The sequence below is a fragment of the Sinocyclocheilus grahami genome, unplaced genomic scaffold (assembly GCF_001515645.1).
Source record: "Sinocyclocheilus grahami isolate Dianchi unplaced genomic scaffold, SAMN03320097.WGS_v1.1 scaffold303.1, whole genome shotgun sequence".
Classification (NCBI taxonomy): Eukaryota; Metazoa; Chordata; class Actinopteri; order Cypriniformes; family Cyprinidae; genus Sinocyclocheilus; species Sinocyclocheilus grahami.
The window spans coordinates 975287-995740 of record NW_015505482.1 but is presented as its reverse complement, the minus strand read 5'-3'; the positions used below and the strand labels follow the sequence as shown (position 1 = coordinate 995740).

The 20454-nt window shown below is 36.2% G+C and overlaps 1 protein-coding gene across 1 annotated transcript in view; it reads left to right on the top strand.

Annotated features, from left to right (window-relative positions):
* LOC107601348 (sodium- and chloride-dependent creatine transporter 1) overlaps window positions 1–16350 on the top strand; it is an 18466-nt gene extending 2116 nt beyond the window's left edge. The window contains exons 2-15 of the mRNA XM_016293509.1: window positions 1383–1652; window positions 3262–3393; window positions 3640–3919; window positions 4876–5008; window positions 6163–6297; window positions 6672–6775; window positions 8284–8386; window positions 8598–8619; window positions 8804–8916; window positions 13828–13968; window positions 14061–14163; window positions 15359–15459; window positions 15543–15713; window positions 16023–16350. Coding sequence (XP_016148995.1) covers window positions 1383–1652; window positions 3262–3393; window positions 3640–3919; window positions 4876–5008; window positions 6163–6297; window positions 6672–6775; window positions 8284–8386; window positions 8598–8619; window positions 8804–8916; window positions 13828–13968; window positions 14061–14163; window positions 15359–15459; window positions 15543–15713; window positions 16023–16154 — 1940 coding nt within the window. The 3' untranslated portion in view covers window positions 16155–16350. The remainder of the gene's footprint in view (window positions 1–1382; window positions 1653–3261; window positions 3394–3639; window positions 3920–4875; window positions 5009–6162; window positions 6298–6671; window positions 6776–8283; window positions 8387–8597; window positions 8620–8803; window positions 8917–13827; window positions 13969–14060; window positions 14164–15358; window positions 15460–15542; window positions 15714–16022) is intronic.
* Window positions 16351–20454: the final 4104 nt, after the last annotated feature.

Below are 20454 nucleotides of genomic sequence, written 5' to 3'. Positions count from 1 at the left end.
TATAAACATAACATATTTTTCTGAAATATATACATGCACGTGTGTATTTATATATTCATAATAAATATACACAGTAGACACGGATATATTATGTAAACAAAAACTTAAATTTGAATGAATAAGCTCTCCATTGATGTATGGTTTGTTAGGATAGGACAATATTTGGCCGAGATACAACTATTTGAAAATCTGGAATCTGAGTGTGCAAAAAAATCTAAATATAGAGATAATCGCCTTTAAAGTTGTCCAAATGAAGTTCTTAGCAATGCATATTACTATCAAAAATTACGTTTTGATATATTTATGGTAGAGTGCTGTCAAACCATTACTCGCGTCCAGAATAAACGTCTTGTGTGTGTGTGTGTGTGTGTGTGTGTGTGTGTGTGTGCTGTTTTATTATGTATGCATAAATACACACGCACATACAGCATTTATTTACATGTCTATATTTATATTCATATAAGTTATATTAGAAATAAATATATTTCATATATAAACATAACATATTTTTCTGAAATATATACATGCACGTGTGTATTTATATATTCATAATAAATATACACAGTAGACACGGATATATTATGTAAACAAAAACTTAAATTTGAATGAATAAGCTCTCCATTGATGTATGGTTTGTTAGGATAGGACAATATTTGGCCGAGATACAACTATTTGAAAATCTGGAATCTGAGTGTGCAAAAAAATCTAAATATAGAGATAATCGCCTTTAAAGTTGTCCAAATGAAGTTCTTAGCAATGCATATTACTATCAAAAATTACGTTTTGATATATTTATGGTAGGATATTTACAAACATGATATTGGAGCATGATCTTTACTTAATATCCTACTGGTTTTTGGCATAAAATAAAAATGGATAATTGTGACCCATACAATGTGTTGTTGGCTATTGCTACAAATATACCCCGGTGACTTAAGACTGGATTGTGGTCCAGGGTCACACACACACACACAGTTTGTTTTTATGGTTTATGGGGACTCTCCATAGGCGTAATGGTTTTTCTACTGTACAGACCGTATATTCTATTGCCCTACACCAACCCTACCCCTAAACCTACCCCTCACAGGAAACTTTCTGCATTTTTAGATTTTCAAAAAAACTCCTTCTGAATTATTTATAAGCCTTTTGAATTACGGGGACACTGAAAATGTCATACCCATGTTATTATACAAATGTGTGTCCTCATAAACCACATAAACATGCACACACACACACACAACATATATGAACTATTTAAATCAAATATGCAAATTTGTGATATCAAATTTTTACACTTTATTACAAACTACTGGAGTTCATATCAGTAAAAATGTTGCTGTTATTAAAGCAAAAGAAGGGTCGTGTTCGTCTCTCTCTCTCAGATGATGGCGGCATGTGTGAGGATGAATCTCAGGAGGAAGCAGAAGTCGCCCGTCCTTTGGTGTCAGAGACTGAGGGGTCCGGTACCGAGGTTGCTGAGCCCAGTGTTTGCATGGGTTTGATGAAGACCGGTGACCCCAACACAGAACTGGGGCATTCAGAACGACAAACGTGGAGCAGGCAGATGGACTTTATCATGTCCTGTGTTGGATTTGCTGTTGGCCTTGGAAACGTCTGGAGATTTCCTTACCTCTGTTTTAAGAATGGAGGAGGTGAGATATATATACAGTCAGGCACAGATATATGATATTTAACCGAACTGATACATAGAGTGAGGTCTAAAAGTCTTGAGACCAAATTGAAAATGTGAGATTTTCCTTTCTATACCCAATTATTGATCAATGAGTGACCCTGAATTTAAAAAGTAAAATGTTGCTGACCCTCAGGCCATCCAAGATGTAGATGAGTTTGTTTCTTCATTGGAACAGATTTGGAGTAATGTAGCATTGCATCACTTGCTCACCAGTGGATGCTCTGCAGTGAATGGGTGCCGTCAGAATGAGAGTCCAAACAGCTGATAAAAACACCACAATAATCCACACCATTCCAGTGCATCAATTAGTCTTGTTAAGTGTTTGTCTTATTTGTAATCCATCAAGACGTTTTAACTTCAAACCATTGCTTCTGTCCAAAATAATCCATAATCCACTTCATAATAGCTTCCTCTAGTGAAAAAGTCCATCCCCTGTTGTCCTCTCACATCAAAACCCACCAATGTATTTGTTTAGATCTGTTTTGGAATGTTTTTGCTTGATCTATATATTTCTCTATATGCATATTTCTGATTCAGACAAACTTTTTCACTGGAGAAAGCAATATTATGGACAGCATGTTACAAACATCTTAATAATGCATTTGAAGAGTTCCACTTCACAGGATGTTAACTGATGGACTGGAGTGGTTGGATTACTTCTGGATTATTGTGATGTTTTTATCAGCTGTTTGGACTCTCATTCTGACGGCACCCATTCACTGCAGAGGATCCATTGGTGAGCAAGTGATATAATGCTGCAATTATCCAATTCTGTGCTGATGAAGAAACAAAATCATCTACATCTTAAATGGCCTGAGGGTGAGTGAATTTTCAGCAAATTTCCATTTTTGAGCGAACTGTTCCTTTAACACTAATAAACGAAATCATCTGAAATGTAAAGAGGAATCTGCCAGTAGAGATAAATTAGAAGGTCAAAGCTCTGAGAAAAATAAACATGGGCCCGACAGACAGGAAGAAAGAGGAAGGACAATGGCTGTCTACTGTTCATGGCCTAAGTTTATCAAAGGTTGAAGAAGTGATACTCTGTTCTTTGTTCTCCTCTCCTTCTCTCGTAACATTAACCACCTGCGCAGCTCTTCTGACGCTTGTAGGTGGTGATGTATGTGGCTCAGAGTTATACGCTTTTTTTGTTTCCCCTTTACTGCACGCTGAAGCGTCAGTAAGTCAGCATCAGTGTCATAAGACGCCTGATGATCTCAAGAACAGAGTCAGTTGTGTCTATAGAGCTGATACTAAACATTGGATTTGTTATCTGTCTGTAAACAACATGGTTTGCAATAAAGACCTAATCTATTTAGGTCTCTCTTACATACACAAAGACTACATTTTAAGAGTTTTCTTAAAATAGTATGCCCCAAAAATGAAAATTACCCCATGATTTACTCACCCTCAAGTCATCCTACGTGTATATGACTTTCTTCTTTCAGACGAATACAATCAGAGTTGCATTAAAAATGTCCTGGCTCTTCCAAGCTTTATAATAGCAGTGAATGGTGGTCCAGTTCGGACTCTGTTTGCAAAGTCTTGTTATTTCCTGTGTGTTGCAGGTGTGTTTCTGATCCCCTATGTCCTGATGGTGTTTGTTGGAGGTGTTCCAGTGTTCTTCCTGGAGATCGCATTGGGTCAGTTCATGAAACAGGGTGGAGTCGCCACATGGAACATCGCACCACTTTTTAAAGGTGGAGTATTATTAACAGCCCAAAATGTTTGTATTTCAAATCACAACCCTTGCCAACCTCTAGTTAAACAGATCCATACCTCATCCTACCAGCAATTATCTTTCATTTTAATGGCAAATTTATTATTGAATATTGATATTGATTTATAATGGAATATTGATCTGTCTGGCTTTTAATATCATCCAGCGTGATGCATAGCAAGTATCGCAGCAGGGTGAAGAAGGGCAGTGTCTTTCTTTCCTCCAGGGCTTGGACTGGCATCAATGGTGATCGTGTTCTTCTGCAACACCTACTACATCATGGTTCTGGTGTGGGGCCTGTATTTTCTGGCTCACTCCTTCACTTCCCCTCTGCCGTGGGCCACGTGTGGACACGAGTGGAACACAGTCAACTGTACCACTAACTTCAGCCGCGTGTGTTTCAATCAGTCACTGTCCCCTTCCCCTCCCAACGTCTCCTCCCTCAACACCAGTGCCAGCTGTCTGGAGCACACGGGTTTGCGATCATCTGTTATGGAGTTCTGGGAGTAAGTGTCTTTGAAATGGTTTCCAATCTCGATTAGGCCCTGGCCAGATTTTTATTTATTTTTCGATGAGAAAATATTGTGGCATCAGATGAGCTATTGAAGCTCTTAAAGGGATACTTCACCCAAAAAGGAAAATTCTGTCATTTACTCACCCTCAAGTTGCTCTGTTGAGCACAAAAGAAGATATTTTAAAGTCACTCGGTTGACGGTAGCCATTGACTTCAGTAGTATAGAAAAATTATATAGAAGTCAATGACTCCCGTCAACTACTTGTGTATTAACCATTTGTATGTATGATCTATTTATGTATTAACTGTTTGTAGAAAGCAAGAAGGCCTTGCTACATTGTCAGTCGCTGTTTTGTGTCTATCAGTGTTCTTTAGCTGTGATAACATTTGTATTATAGCATGGTCATTCCATTCAGACCTTTTTCTTTATTTTGGGAATGGCTAAGTTACTTATGGAAGCCCGTTTCCGCCACTGAATAAAAAATTCAAAAAAGGTACTTGCGACTTTTTATCTCACAATTCTGACGATATTCTGATGAGATAAAAACTTGCCATTCTGAAAATTTTTCTCGCAATTCTGACTTTTTTTCATAATTGCGAGTTAAAGTCCAATTTTGAGGGGGGGAAAAAGACTGATATGTTCTCAGAATTATGAGTTTATATCTCACAATTCTGAGAAAAAAGTCAGAATTGCGAGAAAAAAAGTCAGAATTGTGAGTTTATATCACACAGTTCTGACTTTATTTCTCAGAATTGCAACTTTAAATCTCTCAATTATGACTTTTTAACTCGCAATTGCTAGTTTATATCACGCAATTCTGAGAAAAAAAGTCAGAATTGTGAGATAAAAAGTTGCAATTACCTCTTTTATTTTTTATTCAGTGGTGGAAACGGGCTTCCAAACTTAGTGCTAACTTTAGTTTGACAAAATGTTTCTTTCTCGATCAGGCGTAAAGTCCTGCGTCTGTCTGGTGGTTTGGATGAAGTGGGTGACATCAGCGGTTACATGGTCTTGTGTCTGCTTGCTACGTGGGTCATTGTCTACTTCTGCATCTGGAAGGGTGTTAAGTCCGCTGGAAAGGTACAAATATATGTTTGTGAAAGATGGTGGCTGAACAATATTATTTCAAAAATAAATGAATACTTTTATTTAGCAAGGATGCATTAAAGTGATCAAAAATTACAGTAAAGACGTTCATAATGTTACAACAAATCTGCATTTGAAATCAGTGCTGTTCTTTTGAACTTTCTATTTATCAAAGAACCCTGAACAAATGACTTGCGGTTTCCATAAAAATGTGAAGAAATGTTTCTTGAGCAGCAAATCAGCATATCAGAATGATTTCTGAAGGATCATGTGACACCGAAGAGTAATGAGGCAGCTTGGCATCACTGGAATAAATTACATTTTGCAATATATTAACATAGGAAATATAGAAAACAGTTACTATAAATTGTAATAATATTTCACAATATTACCGTTTTTACTGAATTTCTGATTAAATAAATGCAGCTTTGTTGAGCATAAGAGACTTCTTTCAAAAACAAAAAATTGTACTGACCCTAAACTATATATATATATATATATATATATATATATATATATGATATTAATAATAATTACTAATTATATATATATATATATAATTTAATAATATATAAATAAATATTGTAATAATACTATTGCAGCGTTTCCTTTGTTGATTGTTTTGTACGTTGTAATGGTCGTAACTCTGTAATGGGCTGTTGTTATTGGAAGTTTTAAGCTAATCATCAAGTACTCAAATCAATATTTCATGTATTTATTTGATAAGTAGCTGTGTAATAAGTGGGATAATGTACAGTCAGATGCTCATTATCTGCTTCACGTCAGGGTCCTGATCACCCTGCTAGGGTTTATTTTGCGGTAATGATGGCTGGCTCTACATTATCCCTTACATACACACTTACTGTGCACACATCAGCCGAACCATTATGAATGTTTGTTGGGAACATGAGAAAATAGATCTAAAGCCAGAGCACTGGCCATGTAAGCTGATTATTAGCTCTCCCAGCGGATGTGTGTGTGTGCTGGGTTTAGTTCTAGTGCTTGACTGTCAAGAGAAAAGATTTCGAACCATGATAATAATTATAAATCTGTGATGATTCAGACCGTAATACTCATTTCAGGAGCGACAGCGGTTTAGGTGGAAAAATACGAGCAGTACAGTAATGGGTCTGTATGTGTGTGTGCAGGTTGTATATTTCACAGCTGTGTTCCCATATCTGGTCCTGGTGGTCTTGTTTGTTCATGGCGTCTCACTGCCAGGAGCTCTTAATGGCATTATTTACTACCTGAAACCAAACTGGAGCAAACTCTCAGAGGCACAGGTGAGAGCATGGCTGCACGTGTTCAGATATATGTGGGTACGTGATTCTATGTCGAAACCATGTCTCAGCAATTAACGATTTCATAAATAAAAAATACAATATTTTGGCCCAAATAAATTGTAAATCAAATCTGGCGAAAACAAAAATTCTTTACTTATTTTATAATTTATTTATTTAATAATTTATCTCAAAACATGCTACAAACTTTATATTTCTGGCTGGTCAGGTAAAATATGCAAGTGCTTTCAAGAGTAAACGGCACTAAGATCCAACAGTAAGCAAAGATTCACTCGTGTACTGTATTTTTAAAGCAAAACTTAGAGCCAAGTGACATGGTTTTATAATTCTTGTTGTCATGACGATTATGATGGCAGGTATGGATTGATGCTGCCACACAGATCTTCTTTTCTTATGCTATCGGTCTGGGGGCCCTGACAGCTCTTGGGAGCTACAACCGATTCAACAACAACTGTTATCAGTGAGCAAAATATCACACACACACACACACACACACACACACATGTTGTGTTTCCATGTTTTATGGGGACATTCCATAGGCGTAATGGTTTTTATACTGTACAAACTGTATATTCTATTGCCCTACACCAACCCTACCCCTAAACCTACCCCTTACAGGAAACTGTGCATTTTTACTTTCTCAAAAAAACTCATTCTGTATGATTTATAAGCTTGTTTCCTCATGGGGACCTCAAAATTGTCCCCACAAGGTCAAAATTTACTAGTATTACTATCCTTGTGGGGACATTTGGTCCCTATAACGTGATAAATACCAGGTACACACACACACACACACATGCACACACACACACACACACACACAGAGATAATTTCATAATGTTACATTTCAAATTTGTGATCATTATACTGTATAAGAGTAGATTGGTGTGAATTGCAATTGATTTGCATAATGTATATATGGACATGAGGACTGTAAATGAATCTGAGGCATATGTTTATGTTAACATTTTTAGCAATGTAAAGTTTTTACCTAAAGTACTTTATTTAAAAGTTTCTAATATTTAATGTAACATATTATATTACATTCTATAATATGTATTATATTACATTCTATAATATGAAAAAAGTAACAATTCGACAGTAAAGCGATAATTATTATTATTATTTATTTAATTAATTATTATATTTTGTATATAAAGTAGGTACAGGTCAGATGTTTGGAATAATTCAGATTTATTTGATCAAAAATACAGCAAAAACCGTTATAGTGCAGTGCAGTGTAACACAGTAAACAGTAGTTGTGAAATATTATAACATATAATATTTTAAAATAGCTGTTTTCTATTTGAATATATTTAAAAATGTAATTTATTCCTGTGATCAAAGCTGAATTTTCAGCATCATTACTCCAGTCTTCAGTGTCACACGATCTTTCAGAAATCAGTATAATATGCTGTTTTGCTGCTCAAGAAACATTTACTGTATTATTATTATCAGTGTTGAAAACAGTAATAAAGTAATACTTTTATTCAGCAGGAATACATTAAACTGATCAAAAGTGATGTAAAGTCATTTATGTTACAAAAAACTTCTATTGCAAGTAAATGCTTTTCATTGAACTTTCTGTTCATCAAAGAAAAACTGTTTTATAAAATAATGTAGTATATAATAGTATTTTTCACTATAAATGATATGAATTTTTCCGTGCAAATGATATGATCAGTCTAACAATGTTTCAGACTTTTGGACTTTTGTTGTTTTGTCTGTAAATAAACCCAGTAACGAAACAAAGGCCTCCCGGCCAAAATGTTTTTTCAGTTTTTTTTCTGTATGGCTTCATAATCCCGCAGCCTCCCAGTGGACCAGTAGTGCGTGAGTGTTTGCATGCATGTGATCAGATCAGAGATCAGAGGTTACATGAGTTCAACATCCACCCAGTTTAACCCTGTGCATGGCGTGTTCTCCTACATGCTAAACCCACGATGATTTCTCTCTCTCCCACTGTAGGGATGCATTCATTCTGGCTCTCATAAACAGCGGCACCAGCTTCTTTGCAGGATTTGTGGTTTTCTCCGTTTTGGGATTCATGGCGGCCGAACAAGGCGTTGACATCAGTAATGTGGGTTACATGAGTTCAACATCCACCCAGTTTAACCCTGTGCATGGCATGTTCTCCTACATGCTAAACCCACGATGATTTCTCTCTCTCCCACTGTAGGGATGCATTCATTCTGGCTCTCATAAACAGCGGCACCAGCTTCTTTGCAGGATTTGTGGTTTTCTCCGTTTTGGGATTCATGGCGGCCGAACAAGGCGTTGACATCAGTAATGTGGCAGAAAGTGGTGAGATACGCATCTGTCCTCATCACACTCTCCGTTCCTCCTTGACTGCATGAACAAAAAGTACCATACTACTACAGTAGATTTTTGGACATGGTACTATAATAGTGCCATTCTATTCCTAAACACCTTGGAATGCCATACCATGCCATGGTACATAAACATGTGGATCTTGTTTTTTTCTCAGGTCCTGGTTTAGCATTTATTGCCTATCCAAAAGCAGTGTCGCTCATGCCTTTAGCGCCGCTGTGGGCGGTGCTGTTCTTTCTCATGCTTCTGGTGTTGGGATTGGACAGTCAGGTGAGGCTCCACCCACTCATTTATGACAAAGATTTGAAAGGTCCTGCTGCTATTTTCAGTAAGTGAGTGATCAAACTGATTAAATTGTTACAATCCATTTTATACAAAATGTTTTGATAGAAAGTTATCTGAAAAACTCAGATAAGATGTCATATTAAATGAAGAGTTCATTGTCTAAACTGTATCTCAAACTACTTCACACAGGGTGCATTCTTGGGCTCAAAAACAGCAAGGTGGAGCACATAGAAATCAAACAAAAGATTTAATTTTTTACATTTATTTATTTTGAACTTCAGCAAAGCAGTGGAAAAGAAGTACACTTTAGCATACATTTAAATAGAGTACTTATGTAAATAATATACTTAAAAAGAATATAAGGAGTGTTTTCTGACACCTGTTTGCATGTTAATTGCAATTAAATGAAAATATATTATAGAGTAAATTTATATTAAATGCAATTAGATTGCTTTTTTGACCCACTTAAGTAGGACCTGTGTACATCTTTATATCTAATTTCATAATTAACTCTATTGTCTTTGAAATATGGTTTTGCTGAATGTACTGACAATTATGTATAATAAACTAAAATATACTTAAAATAAAGTATAAAATATATAATATAAATAAAACTATAAAATGTACTGTCTAAATTACTATTGAAATGTGTTAGTCTTTGTATTTTGAATTTTTTATTTAAATTAGTAATTATTCATTTATAATGATTAAGTTGCAATTTAGTACATTTAAAATATATTAAATTAATACTTAATGTAATATTAAGTAGCACTACAGTTAAAATTATAATCAAGTACTTTACATGTGCTTTAGTATGTTAGTCAGCAAATCAAAATAAGTGTACATTAAAGCACAACAAAAGATTAAGTGCACTTTTTAAAAGTGTACTTAAGTGTGTTAAAGGGTCAGGAAACCCCAGACAGATTTTAGCAGGGGTGTTTGTGTTGCACATCATAGAAGACAATGTTAGCATCCGTTCATTTGAATTGTTGGAGAAAACAGGTTCGAGTTTTTTTGCACTATTTTTGTCTTCCGGGTTTAAAATCTACATCGTGTTGATGTCACCGTTTGTGACGTGGCAAAGGACTATATGCCGCGTCCAGACAAGTCGGAAGAGGAAACATCCGAGTTGAAATGTCCCAATTCCAACTTCAGTGAGTTACAGTCAATCACACGTCATTTTTTATTTAAATTAGTAATTATTCATTTATAATGATTAAGTTGCAATTTAGTACATTTAAAATATATTAAATTAATACTTAATGTAATATTAAGTAGCACTACAGTTAAAATTATAATCAAGTACTTTACATGTGCTTTAGTATGTTAGTCAGCAAATCAAAATAAGTGTACATTAAAGCACAACAAAAGATTAAGTGCACTTTTTAAAAGTGTACTTAAGTGTGTTAAAGGGTCATGAAACCCCAGACAGATTTTAGCAGGGGTGTTTGTGTTGCACATCATAGAAGACAATGTTAGCATCAGTTCATTTGAATTGTTGGAGAAAACAGGTTCGAGTTTTTTTGCACTATTTTTGTCTTCCGGGTTTAAAATCTACATCGTGTTGATGTCACCGTTTGTGACGTGGCAAAGGACTATATGCCGCGTCCAGACAAGTCGGAAGAGGAAACATCCGAGTTGAAATGTCCCAATTCCAACTTCAGTGAGTTACAGTCAATCACACGTCATCTTAACATATTTCTGTCAATTATAGCAAAAACAGAAGAAACAAAAATAACAAAATGCTGCCTTTCGTTTTGAAAACAGCTGACGAAAAGCTACAATTAAAGTATCATTTTATAAACTTTAATGTTTCATGTTTTTAAGTTTGACATAAGGTAGCTCTATATTATGCTTGTTGGATGCAGTGACGTCAAATGATGCGTCCTACTGAGGAGTTCACAGGTCAGATATCCAACTTCAAGCAGTGTTCCAGATGTTATTTCCAAGTATGAGGTGGGAAAAAGTTTTCTGGAACACAGCAATATTACTTTGATGACGCGTCGGTGTCTCATACTTATTCATGAGACTGCGTGTTCTTATCCAATGAAAAGATGCTTTGCTTAAAGTGCCCCTATTATTGATTTGTGAAAGTTACCTTTCATGCAGTGTGTAACAGCAGCTCTAAGTGAATGAAAACATCCTGCAACCTTTTAAATCTGAAAGTGCACCGTGTATAAAGTTATTGTCTCTCAAAAGAAAGAGTCGACTCTGAATCATTGAAACGAGTCATTTTTAAAACGAATCCCATGTTGACCTCAACATGAAACATTAGCATATTGCCGCCCACTTGTTGGTCTTTTCGCGTTGGTCTGAATGAAAATGCAAATTCATTCTTTGCCTAGGTGTGCTTTTGGAGCGGTAAAAATAGCTGTTTCCCCGGTAACGCTGTTCACAAAGCAGCACTGCGCTCACAAACGCTGCTTTATCAGGCATTACAGGCATGATGAAATAAAAATGAGACCAATCGCCGCAGATTAGCGTCACGCAAAAGAGGGGTTTGGAAAAATGAATCGTTGAGCGAATCGTTTGGGAGTCGTTGAGCAAGTAAGATAAAAATAAATGCATATTATAAGACAATGAAAGTGTTTTTTGAGCTTGCATGCATGTCAACCTGTTGTTGGACACTCCCAAAACCAAAATATGAACCTTTCAAAACCCATAATAAGGGCACTTTAATTACTCACAGCAGCATGTGTGATACACTTCAGACTGTGAGACTGCATACATTAACTGAGAACAAAAACATCAAAGTAGGTACACCACAGAGATAGAGAAGTATTTAATTATGTTCTCACCACAGGTGACGTTTCGAGCTTAAACGCTCTTCATCAGACAATGAACGTACATGACAACGCCCTTATATACACACAACACTAAATCACGATTGCCCACATGACCACAAAAAAAAAAAAAGAAAAAAAGTCAGGGCAATCAACAAATCATGTAAGAAAAGGGCAAAAAGCAAATCACATAAAAGTGAGAGCAGCAATAAATTACAAGCACAAATACATTTCACTAAATACCTAACTGCAAAATGTTCAAAATTACACTAAAGAAAATACCAAAATGCAAAAAATACATCCAAAACAAAAAATGAAAGCATAATAGAACGTGGTAAGTCTTACCATCTAAATCACTATAATAATTAAAGAAAAGGGTGAATATCAAAATTTATTGAGACCATTAGGAGATAAAGTATTCAAAGTATAAATCCAATATGCTTCACGTTTTAAAAGTAGATTATGAATATCACCCCCTCTTCGAGGTAATTTAACTGCTTCGATGCCAATATATTGTAGAATCGAAACCGAATGTTTAAACTTGGAAAAATGTTGTGCTACTGGACTTCTAGGGTCATGGTGCCTAATTGCACATCTATGTTCAGCAATACGAGGTTTAAAGGGGTCATATGATGTTGCTAAAAAGAACATTATGTTGTGTATTTGGTGTAATGAAATGTGTTTATGCGGTTTAAGGTTAAAAAAACACATTATTTTCCACATACTGTACATTATTGTTTCTCCTCTATGCCCCGCCTTTCTGAAACGTGTCGATTTTTACAAAACTCATCGTTCTGAAAAAGCGAGGTGTGCTGTGATTGGCCAGCTATCCAGTGTGTTGTGATTGGCCGAATACCTCAAGCGTGTGACGGAAATGTTACGCCCCTTACCATACTGTGATGATGCCCTGTCAGGCCGGAGCGACGAGACAAAAACATTAAAACCCATTATAAACGAGGCATTCGTTTCATCCAGTGGGGACATAATTATGGATTATAATGACTTGTACTGTCTTTTTACGCGTCTGCATTTGTGATCGGAGAAATTACAAATCAACAAGCCCTACTCTACACTGCCCAAAAAACTCGCTTTAAATATATAAAATATAACAACTCTTTAAATATAAAAAACTTACTTACAGTCTTTGAGTCAGAAAAGCCGGCATTGTTATCTTCTCTCCCCGGATGAGACTTTAGTCTTTGCAACTTAACAGATCTTCTTTATGCACCAAGAGCTTGTAACACTTCAAAGAGAAAGGAAAAATTGAAATCGCATCATATGACCCCTTTAAGTTGTCTACTTGTTTTCCCCACGTAGCCCTGTCCACAAGGACAACGCAACATATAAATAACGTTGGTTGTTTTACAAGAAATCGTTCCTTGGATCTTAAAAGTTTTACCAGAAGAGGGATGATTAAAAGTTTGAGTTTTATACTCATTTTTTCTTATCGGATAAAAAGTTTATCCTACTCAATTGTGCACATAAGTTTTTAATGCGTATTTTTAGAATTTATGCACATATTGGCCTTTCCATCTAGCGTTTTTTTTTTTTTGCGCTATTCCAAAATGCGCATAAAAATAGGTGGATGGAAACATAGATAGTCATGAAAGTGAACTCTGTTAAATGACAGTTAAGTAGCCTTTTATTTCATTAATCTTATATTATCTGCAAGTCGTTTTTTTAATGTACATTTAAGATTTGAAGTACACTACAAGTGCACATTCAGTACAATTAAGCACACTTCTTTTTCTCAAGTGTAACCTTACATGCAGTGATGAAATGCAGAAATTTCACATATTCAATTCAAGTAGGAAGATATATTAGCCAGCAACTGTACAGCAGCCCACCAACCTCCAGCTATGTAATCTCTGTCAGTGTGACGCATGCGTACGTAAAGCAACCATTAAAAAATAGCACAGGAATGCATGAACACATCCTGTGTGACGGCGCCTTAATGTTCACACAATGCCTTTGATTAGCCGTAGCGCTCTTAGATTAGCAACAATGTTTGACAGGGTCAGACACATTCAGATGTCCTTGCTGTCCACATATTTCTCGGTTAGATCATCAGCTTCCTTTTAAACTAGATTCATTTTCTCTCTGTCTCTCTCAGTTTGTTGGTGTTGAAGGCTTTATTACTGGAATAATGGACATGCTGCCCCCAAAGTCATTCCTCGGCTCTCAGCGTCGTGAAGTTGTTGTGGCAATATGCTGCTTTACCTGTTTTACTATTGATCTTTCCATGGTAACACAGGTACGTCTGAGGCTGACGGTGAGGTATATCATACAATAGAGTTCTTATCAGTTTCCTGATTGTGTTTTTGGTTACGTTCTCTCTCTGTACAGGGAGGGATGTATGTGTTTCAGCTGTTTGATTATTACTCCGCGAGTGGGATTACTCTGCTCTGGCAAGCCTTCTGGGAGTGTGTGGTGGTTGCCTGGGTGTATGGTAAAAATCTGTAGCCATGCAAACACCGGGACTGTGATTTTGCCAAGTTGAACCTGTTCCTGAATTAACATATTTTCTTGGTCCTGCAACAACATTCCTAACAAACATAATCCTAACAAAAATTCAACCCTGCTTAAAAAACCAGTTGGAATTTCCATGATAGTCCGGACTGATTAATGATGGTTTAGCTTTTGGAACAGTGAAGCTGATGATGCTGGTTAACAGAAGAAGTCTTGCTTGGTTAAACTAGCCAGGAAACCCCAAACCCGACCCTAAAATGAACAGTGTTTCCAAAATGGGGGTTTATAAGGGAACTTCAAATGTAACATTTGATTAAAACAAATGGGGCTGCACAATCATTTGAAGTAGAACTGAAATAGTGCTATATCTGATCAAATCATGATTATCAGAATAGAAGTATATAGTCAGTTGTGTTCAGTGTTTCAGAGTGAAATGCGGCACTGTGTTCATTTACACATGTCCAGTTTATAAGTGTTTTCAGAGCAGCTTTAGGAATGCAATGTGTGCAAGATTAACTTTTTTAGGCAGAAATTTACTGCATTTGTCCTATAAAAAGGGTTTGAACGTTTGAAAGTGAATAATTTAAGACATAAATATTTGTATATAGTTGATTCTTGTAAAGACTGAACCCAAGTGTGAACACCCTTAAAAGTCACTATTTCCATTAGCTGTCGAGTCTTTGTTCTTTGTGTCTGGAGGTTTCAGCTCTAGCAATATGATACATTGTCATATGAAATGAATTGTCATATCACAGTTCAAATTGCAATTACAATATATGACAAAATAATCACAATACAATTTTTTTGGACAAATTGTGCAGCGCTCTCTCTCTCTATATATATATGTACAATTTTAAAATGAAAACAATAAACCAAAATAAAACTTTTACTAAAAAACACAAAATTTTTTACAGATTTATTAAAAAAGAAAAACTGAAATATCACATGGTCCTATTCTTTGTTTTACTTGGTTTTCGTTTTTGTATTTACTTGGGTTTTCACTGTTTCAATGTTGGGAAGCCCTGTTTTATAGGAACGTTCTCCCATTCCAACAAGTGTATTGATTCAGGAACATGTCATACCTGGGAAAATCATGGTGAGCATGCAGATGCACATAGAGTCTTTGTGTTAACCCATGAAAACAGCTCACTCTCGGTCTCTGACTCTCTCTGAAGGTGCTGATCGCTTCATGGACAATGTGGCCTGTATGATTGGCTATCGTCCTCTGCCGTATATGAAGTGGTGCTGGTCTTACTTCACTCCAGTAGTGTGTATGGTGGGTTTTTCATGCAATAATGGATCAACATGGGGTTTCATATTATTGAGAGGGTATTAAAGGGGTGTTTGTGTGTTTGGCAGGCTGTTTTCTTGTTTCATGTGGTCAACTACAAGAGATTAGTGTATAATGCGGTGTATGTGTACCCGTGGTGGGGTGAGGTGCTGGGCTGGTTTCTCGCTCTCTCATCCATGCTTTGCATTCCTCTCACCGTCCTATACAAACTGCTGCACTGCAAAGGCACTCTCATGGAGGTACGACTGTCACGTGTGTGTGCTGCTACTTTGCTTATCATGCAAAAAACTACTCTGTAGCTTATCAAGCTAAAAGCTACTCATAATCTGAAGTAGTTTTAGTGGTACGTAAAGTAGTATACTTTTATTTCAGTCAATGTTTATTTCGTTTTAAGTAAAACTGTTTTTTTTAAATATATTTTTTGTTTTATTTACTGATAACTCATTTGATGCCAAATTACTTCTAGTTACTCACCAGTAGTTGTATGAATCTGTGGTCTGTTGTTGGATGCAGTTATTTTCAGTTTGTGTGACTGTTTCTCTGTTCAGCGTTGGCAGCATCTGACGACACCTATCTGGGGTCGACATCACCTTGAGTTCCTTCCACATGAGAATGAAGCCAGACTTCTACCAAAGGCAGAAGAGAATAAAACCACACTGTTATATGAAAGTGTCATTTAATATCCTGGCTAGCACTAGCAACGATACAGACAACACTGCCCTGCACACACACACACAGTGGTGTTCACTCTGTTATGAGCTAGGAAATCATTCAAGTCAAGTCCATGCTACACAGCAAAGCACCTATATGCCATTAAAGGGTTAGTTCACCCATAAATTAAAATTAGCCCACAAATTACTCACCCTCAAGTCATCCTAGCTGTATATGACTTTCTTCTTTCAGATGAATCCAGTCGGAGTTATATTAAAAATTGTCTTTGATCTTTCAAGCTGTTTAATGACACTCAGCGGGTGTTGCATGCATCAGTCCAAAAGAACTTAAATAAAAAGCGCCCATCCATAAAAAACAAAGTGTCTCATGAGGCTCCGGAGGGTGAACAAAGGCCTCCTGTAGCCAATCAATGCGTTTTTGTAAGAAAAATATCCATATTCAAAATGTAATAATCACTTTAATCTAGCTTGCGCTCACTGTTGTAAACGGAAGCAGTTCTGGGCGGATGACGTATGAGGTCAGTGGATGACGTATGAGGTCAGCGTTGCGCATGCAGAAGCGATGTCAGAAGTGACGCACACTGAAGCGCAGGAGAGAGATCAAAACAAAACAACAGTCACTAATTAGAAGTACAAAACGAGGATTTGTAAAGAAGAATGTCGGAGGATTTCGATATAAGCCAAGAGGAGACTGGTTTTCCTTTGCTAAAGTAAGGAAACTTTGCTTCCTTTGCTCCTGTAAACAAACGTTGGTTTTCACGAGACTCACCGGTGCATGCGCATTGCTGACCTCATGCATCATGCTCCCGGAAATGCTTCCGTGTACAACTGTTGGCGCAAGCTACAGTAAAGTGATGATTACATTTTGAATATAGATATTTTTCTTACAAAAACGCATTGATTGGCTACAGAAAGCCTTTGTTCACCCCCCGGAGCCGTGTGAGACACTTTTTTTAAGTTATTTAACTTCTTTTGGACTGATGCATGCAACACCCGCTGGGTGGCATTAAACAGCTTGAAAGATCAAAGACTATTTTTTATATAACTCCGACTGGATTCGTCTGAAAGAAGAAAGTCATATACACCTGGGATGACTTGAGGGTGAGTAATTCGTGGGCTAATTTTCATTTTTGGGTGAACTAACCCTTTAACATACACAGTGTCATCCCACTTCAGCCACACCAGAGCCTGCGCATATCAACTGTCATGCAGTAATAATGCTGATCTTCTCTCAGTGTAATTATATTTCAGAAGAAGGCCTCAGGCGCACAAGATAATCATGAGTGCTTGTGTTTGACTGACCGTTATCTGCCAGTGTGCTGATGTTGTTCAGTATTATGTGTTTGTTACGTTGCACTGAGATCTTACAGCAGTGTTTTGGAGCAGAGAGTGGGCTAATAAATAATAAAAAAAATACAAATTTAGACCAAAATCATATTGTGTGCATTTATTTGGTTTGGTAAAACCATTATACAAATTATCAAATAATTTTTAAAGAATGTTCTAAGCATGTTTTTAGATACAAAATTTTAAATATTTAAAATATATGAAAATATGAAGAAATGTAGTCATATATTTGCAGTGTAAACATGAAAAGAGTTATATACACTACTTGTTCCAGGTTTGGGGGTGTTGAGATTCTTTAATGTTTCTTAAAAAAGTCAAGATCACCAAGGCTGCGTTTATTTTATCACAACTACAGTAAATACAGTAATATTGAGAAACATTATTGCAAATGAAAAATAACTGCTTTCTATTTGAATATATGTCAAATGTTTTCACTGTGATGCGCAGCTGAACTTTCAGCATCATTACTCCAGTCTTCAGTGTCACATGATCCTTCAGAAACCAGTATAATATGCTGATCTGCTGCTCAAGAAACATGTCTGATTATCCATGTTGAGAACAGCTGTGCTACTTAATATTTTTGTGGAAACTGATATATTTTTTAAATAGTTCAAAAGTACAGCATTTATTTAAAATATAAATATTTGGTAACATTTTACATATCTTTATAGTCACTTCCGATCATTTTAATGCATCCCTGCTAAATAAAAATATTCAATGAAAATTAGTATTTTAATCAGCTGTAATCTTCCTAAACCATTTTTAATTATTTGTGTGTTGGATTAGTGTTCTTGATTCATTTGTTTTAATAATTTCATATTCATTACAGTAAAGTTCTCACTTGCCAAACCAGTTGACACACACATTTTTGAAAATGACTAGACATTTTCGTAGCTATATATATATATATATAAGTACCTACTGACAGCAGTGATTTTGTGGTGGACTCAGGGTCATTATTGGGCACAGCTGCAGAAAGGACGGCCTGTGAAGGACAGAATGACACCTGCTGGTCACAACCTTGTAAGGCAGGTCATTTCCTGTAACAGAGCAACAGTTCACATGTGAGGGAAACAGAGTGGAGCCTATAACAAGGTCTCAGTGTGTGTCATCATAACATATCAGTGTGATATTGTCTCAAGGTCAGTTTCATTGAAGCTCCTTATCTGTACTTCCCCTCCCCGCAGCTGCAGATTCATTCTCTCTCTCTCGTTCTGTCCATCCTTCATTCCTTTCTTAACTCTTTCTTTCTCTTTCTTATGGTTTTCAGAGTGACGGTGTCAGTGAAGCTGGCAGGATGAAATTGACCATATATAAAAACTGAGAGATACATTGCCATATTGTTGTATCATTTTCTTCATAAACTCTTTATGGTGATTTGTCCTCACTACACTGTGACATCCAACAAAAACAGAAGTGTGATAAATAAACTCATAATTCAGAGAAAAATGTTTATATCTCGCATTTCTGAGAGTTTATTGCTGGGTTGCAATGCTGGAATTTCATGAGGTCTGGAATGTGATTAGTGCGGTAAAGTGGGTTTAACAAGTCAGTCAGTGAACAGGGTCGCCACAAAACCTTTCTGACCTTCTTTGTGAGGTCAGTATTGTTACGTTTATAAATTGTGCTGTTTCGAAATGAATTTTAACAGTTTAAGAATTACACAGTTTAACCGCTGAATGAGCAAACAATGTCAAATCAATCAAACCTGCTGTTTATTAATCTGTACTGCGTATTAACTCTTTCTTTCTCTTTCTTATGGTTTTCAGAGTGACGGTGTCAGTGAAGCTGCATGGCAGGATGAAACTGACCATATATAAAAACAGAGATACATTGCCATATTGTTATATCATTTTCTTCATAAACTCTTTATGGTGATTTGTCCTCACTACACTGTGACATCCAACAAAAACAGAAGTGTGATAAATAAACTCATAATTCAGAGAAAAATGTTTATATCTCGCATTTCTGAGAGTTTATTGCTGGGTTGCAATGCTGGAATTTCATGAGGTCTGGAATGTGATTAGTGCGGTAAAGTGGGTTTAACAAGTCAGTCAGTGAACAGGGTCGCCACAAAACCTTTCTGACCTTCTTTGTGAGGTCAGTATTGTTACGTTTATAAATTGTGCTGTTTCGAAATGAATTTTAACAGTTTAAGAATTACACAGTTTAACCGCTGAATGAGCAAACAATGTCAAATCAATCAAACCTGCTGTTTATTAATCTGTACTGCGTATTAATTTGTACTAAAACGTCTAATATACAGTATTATCATAGTTCACTTTGTTCCTGTTGTAGCAGAATGCATCACTTAAAGTGTAAGATAACAAACACTTACACACACTAACCCTAATGCAATGATCTGTAAATGTATAGGCTTAACACAAATATATTTACATACACTGTATAATTTAAATGATATTTATTTATATAATTTATTAAACCACATGCTGGCGACAAACATGATTAAATACTAATTATATCTATACGTTGTGTTGTTTTATTACTTTGTAGTGCTTGTTTTATGTGATTTCACTGAATTTGGTCCTCATAGCACTGTCTTAATTCTGGCTCATCTGAATTCTGTCTTAGTATATTATGTGCTCCAGATGGGCGTTTCTATAAGAGTGTGCTGTCACATGAAAACTATAAATAGTTTAATAAGGCTGCCAGGTGCTGTGACAGATGGGCTGTTTAAAGTGTTTGAAACATTTCATCTTACAGTTATATGCTTAGCTGTAATTGTTAGAGAGTTGTGCAAGTATTTCCATTTTGCGTAATAAAGGCTCATCCTGACAGCAAGTGAGTCTCCGTTAAATTTCACAGGCTTCACTGAAGGAGGACTGGCATGTGCCTCAAACAAACAGTGCACTACAGAGTGCAATAATTCTGACTGAACTATACCGTTTGCTATGTTTATTATGCATTATATTGGACATTAATTGCAGGTTTGGAATTCAAC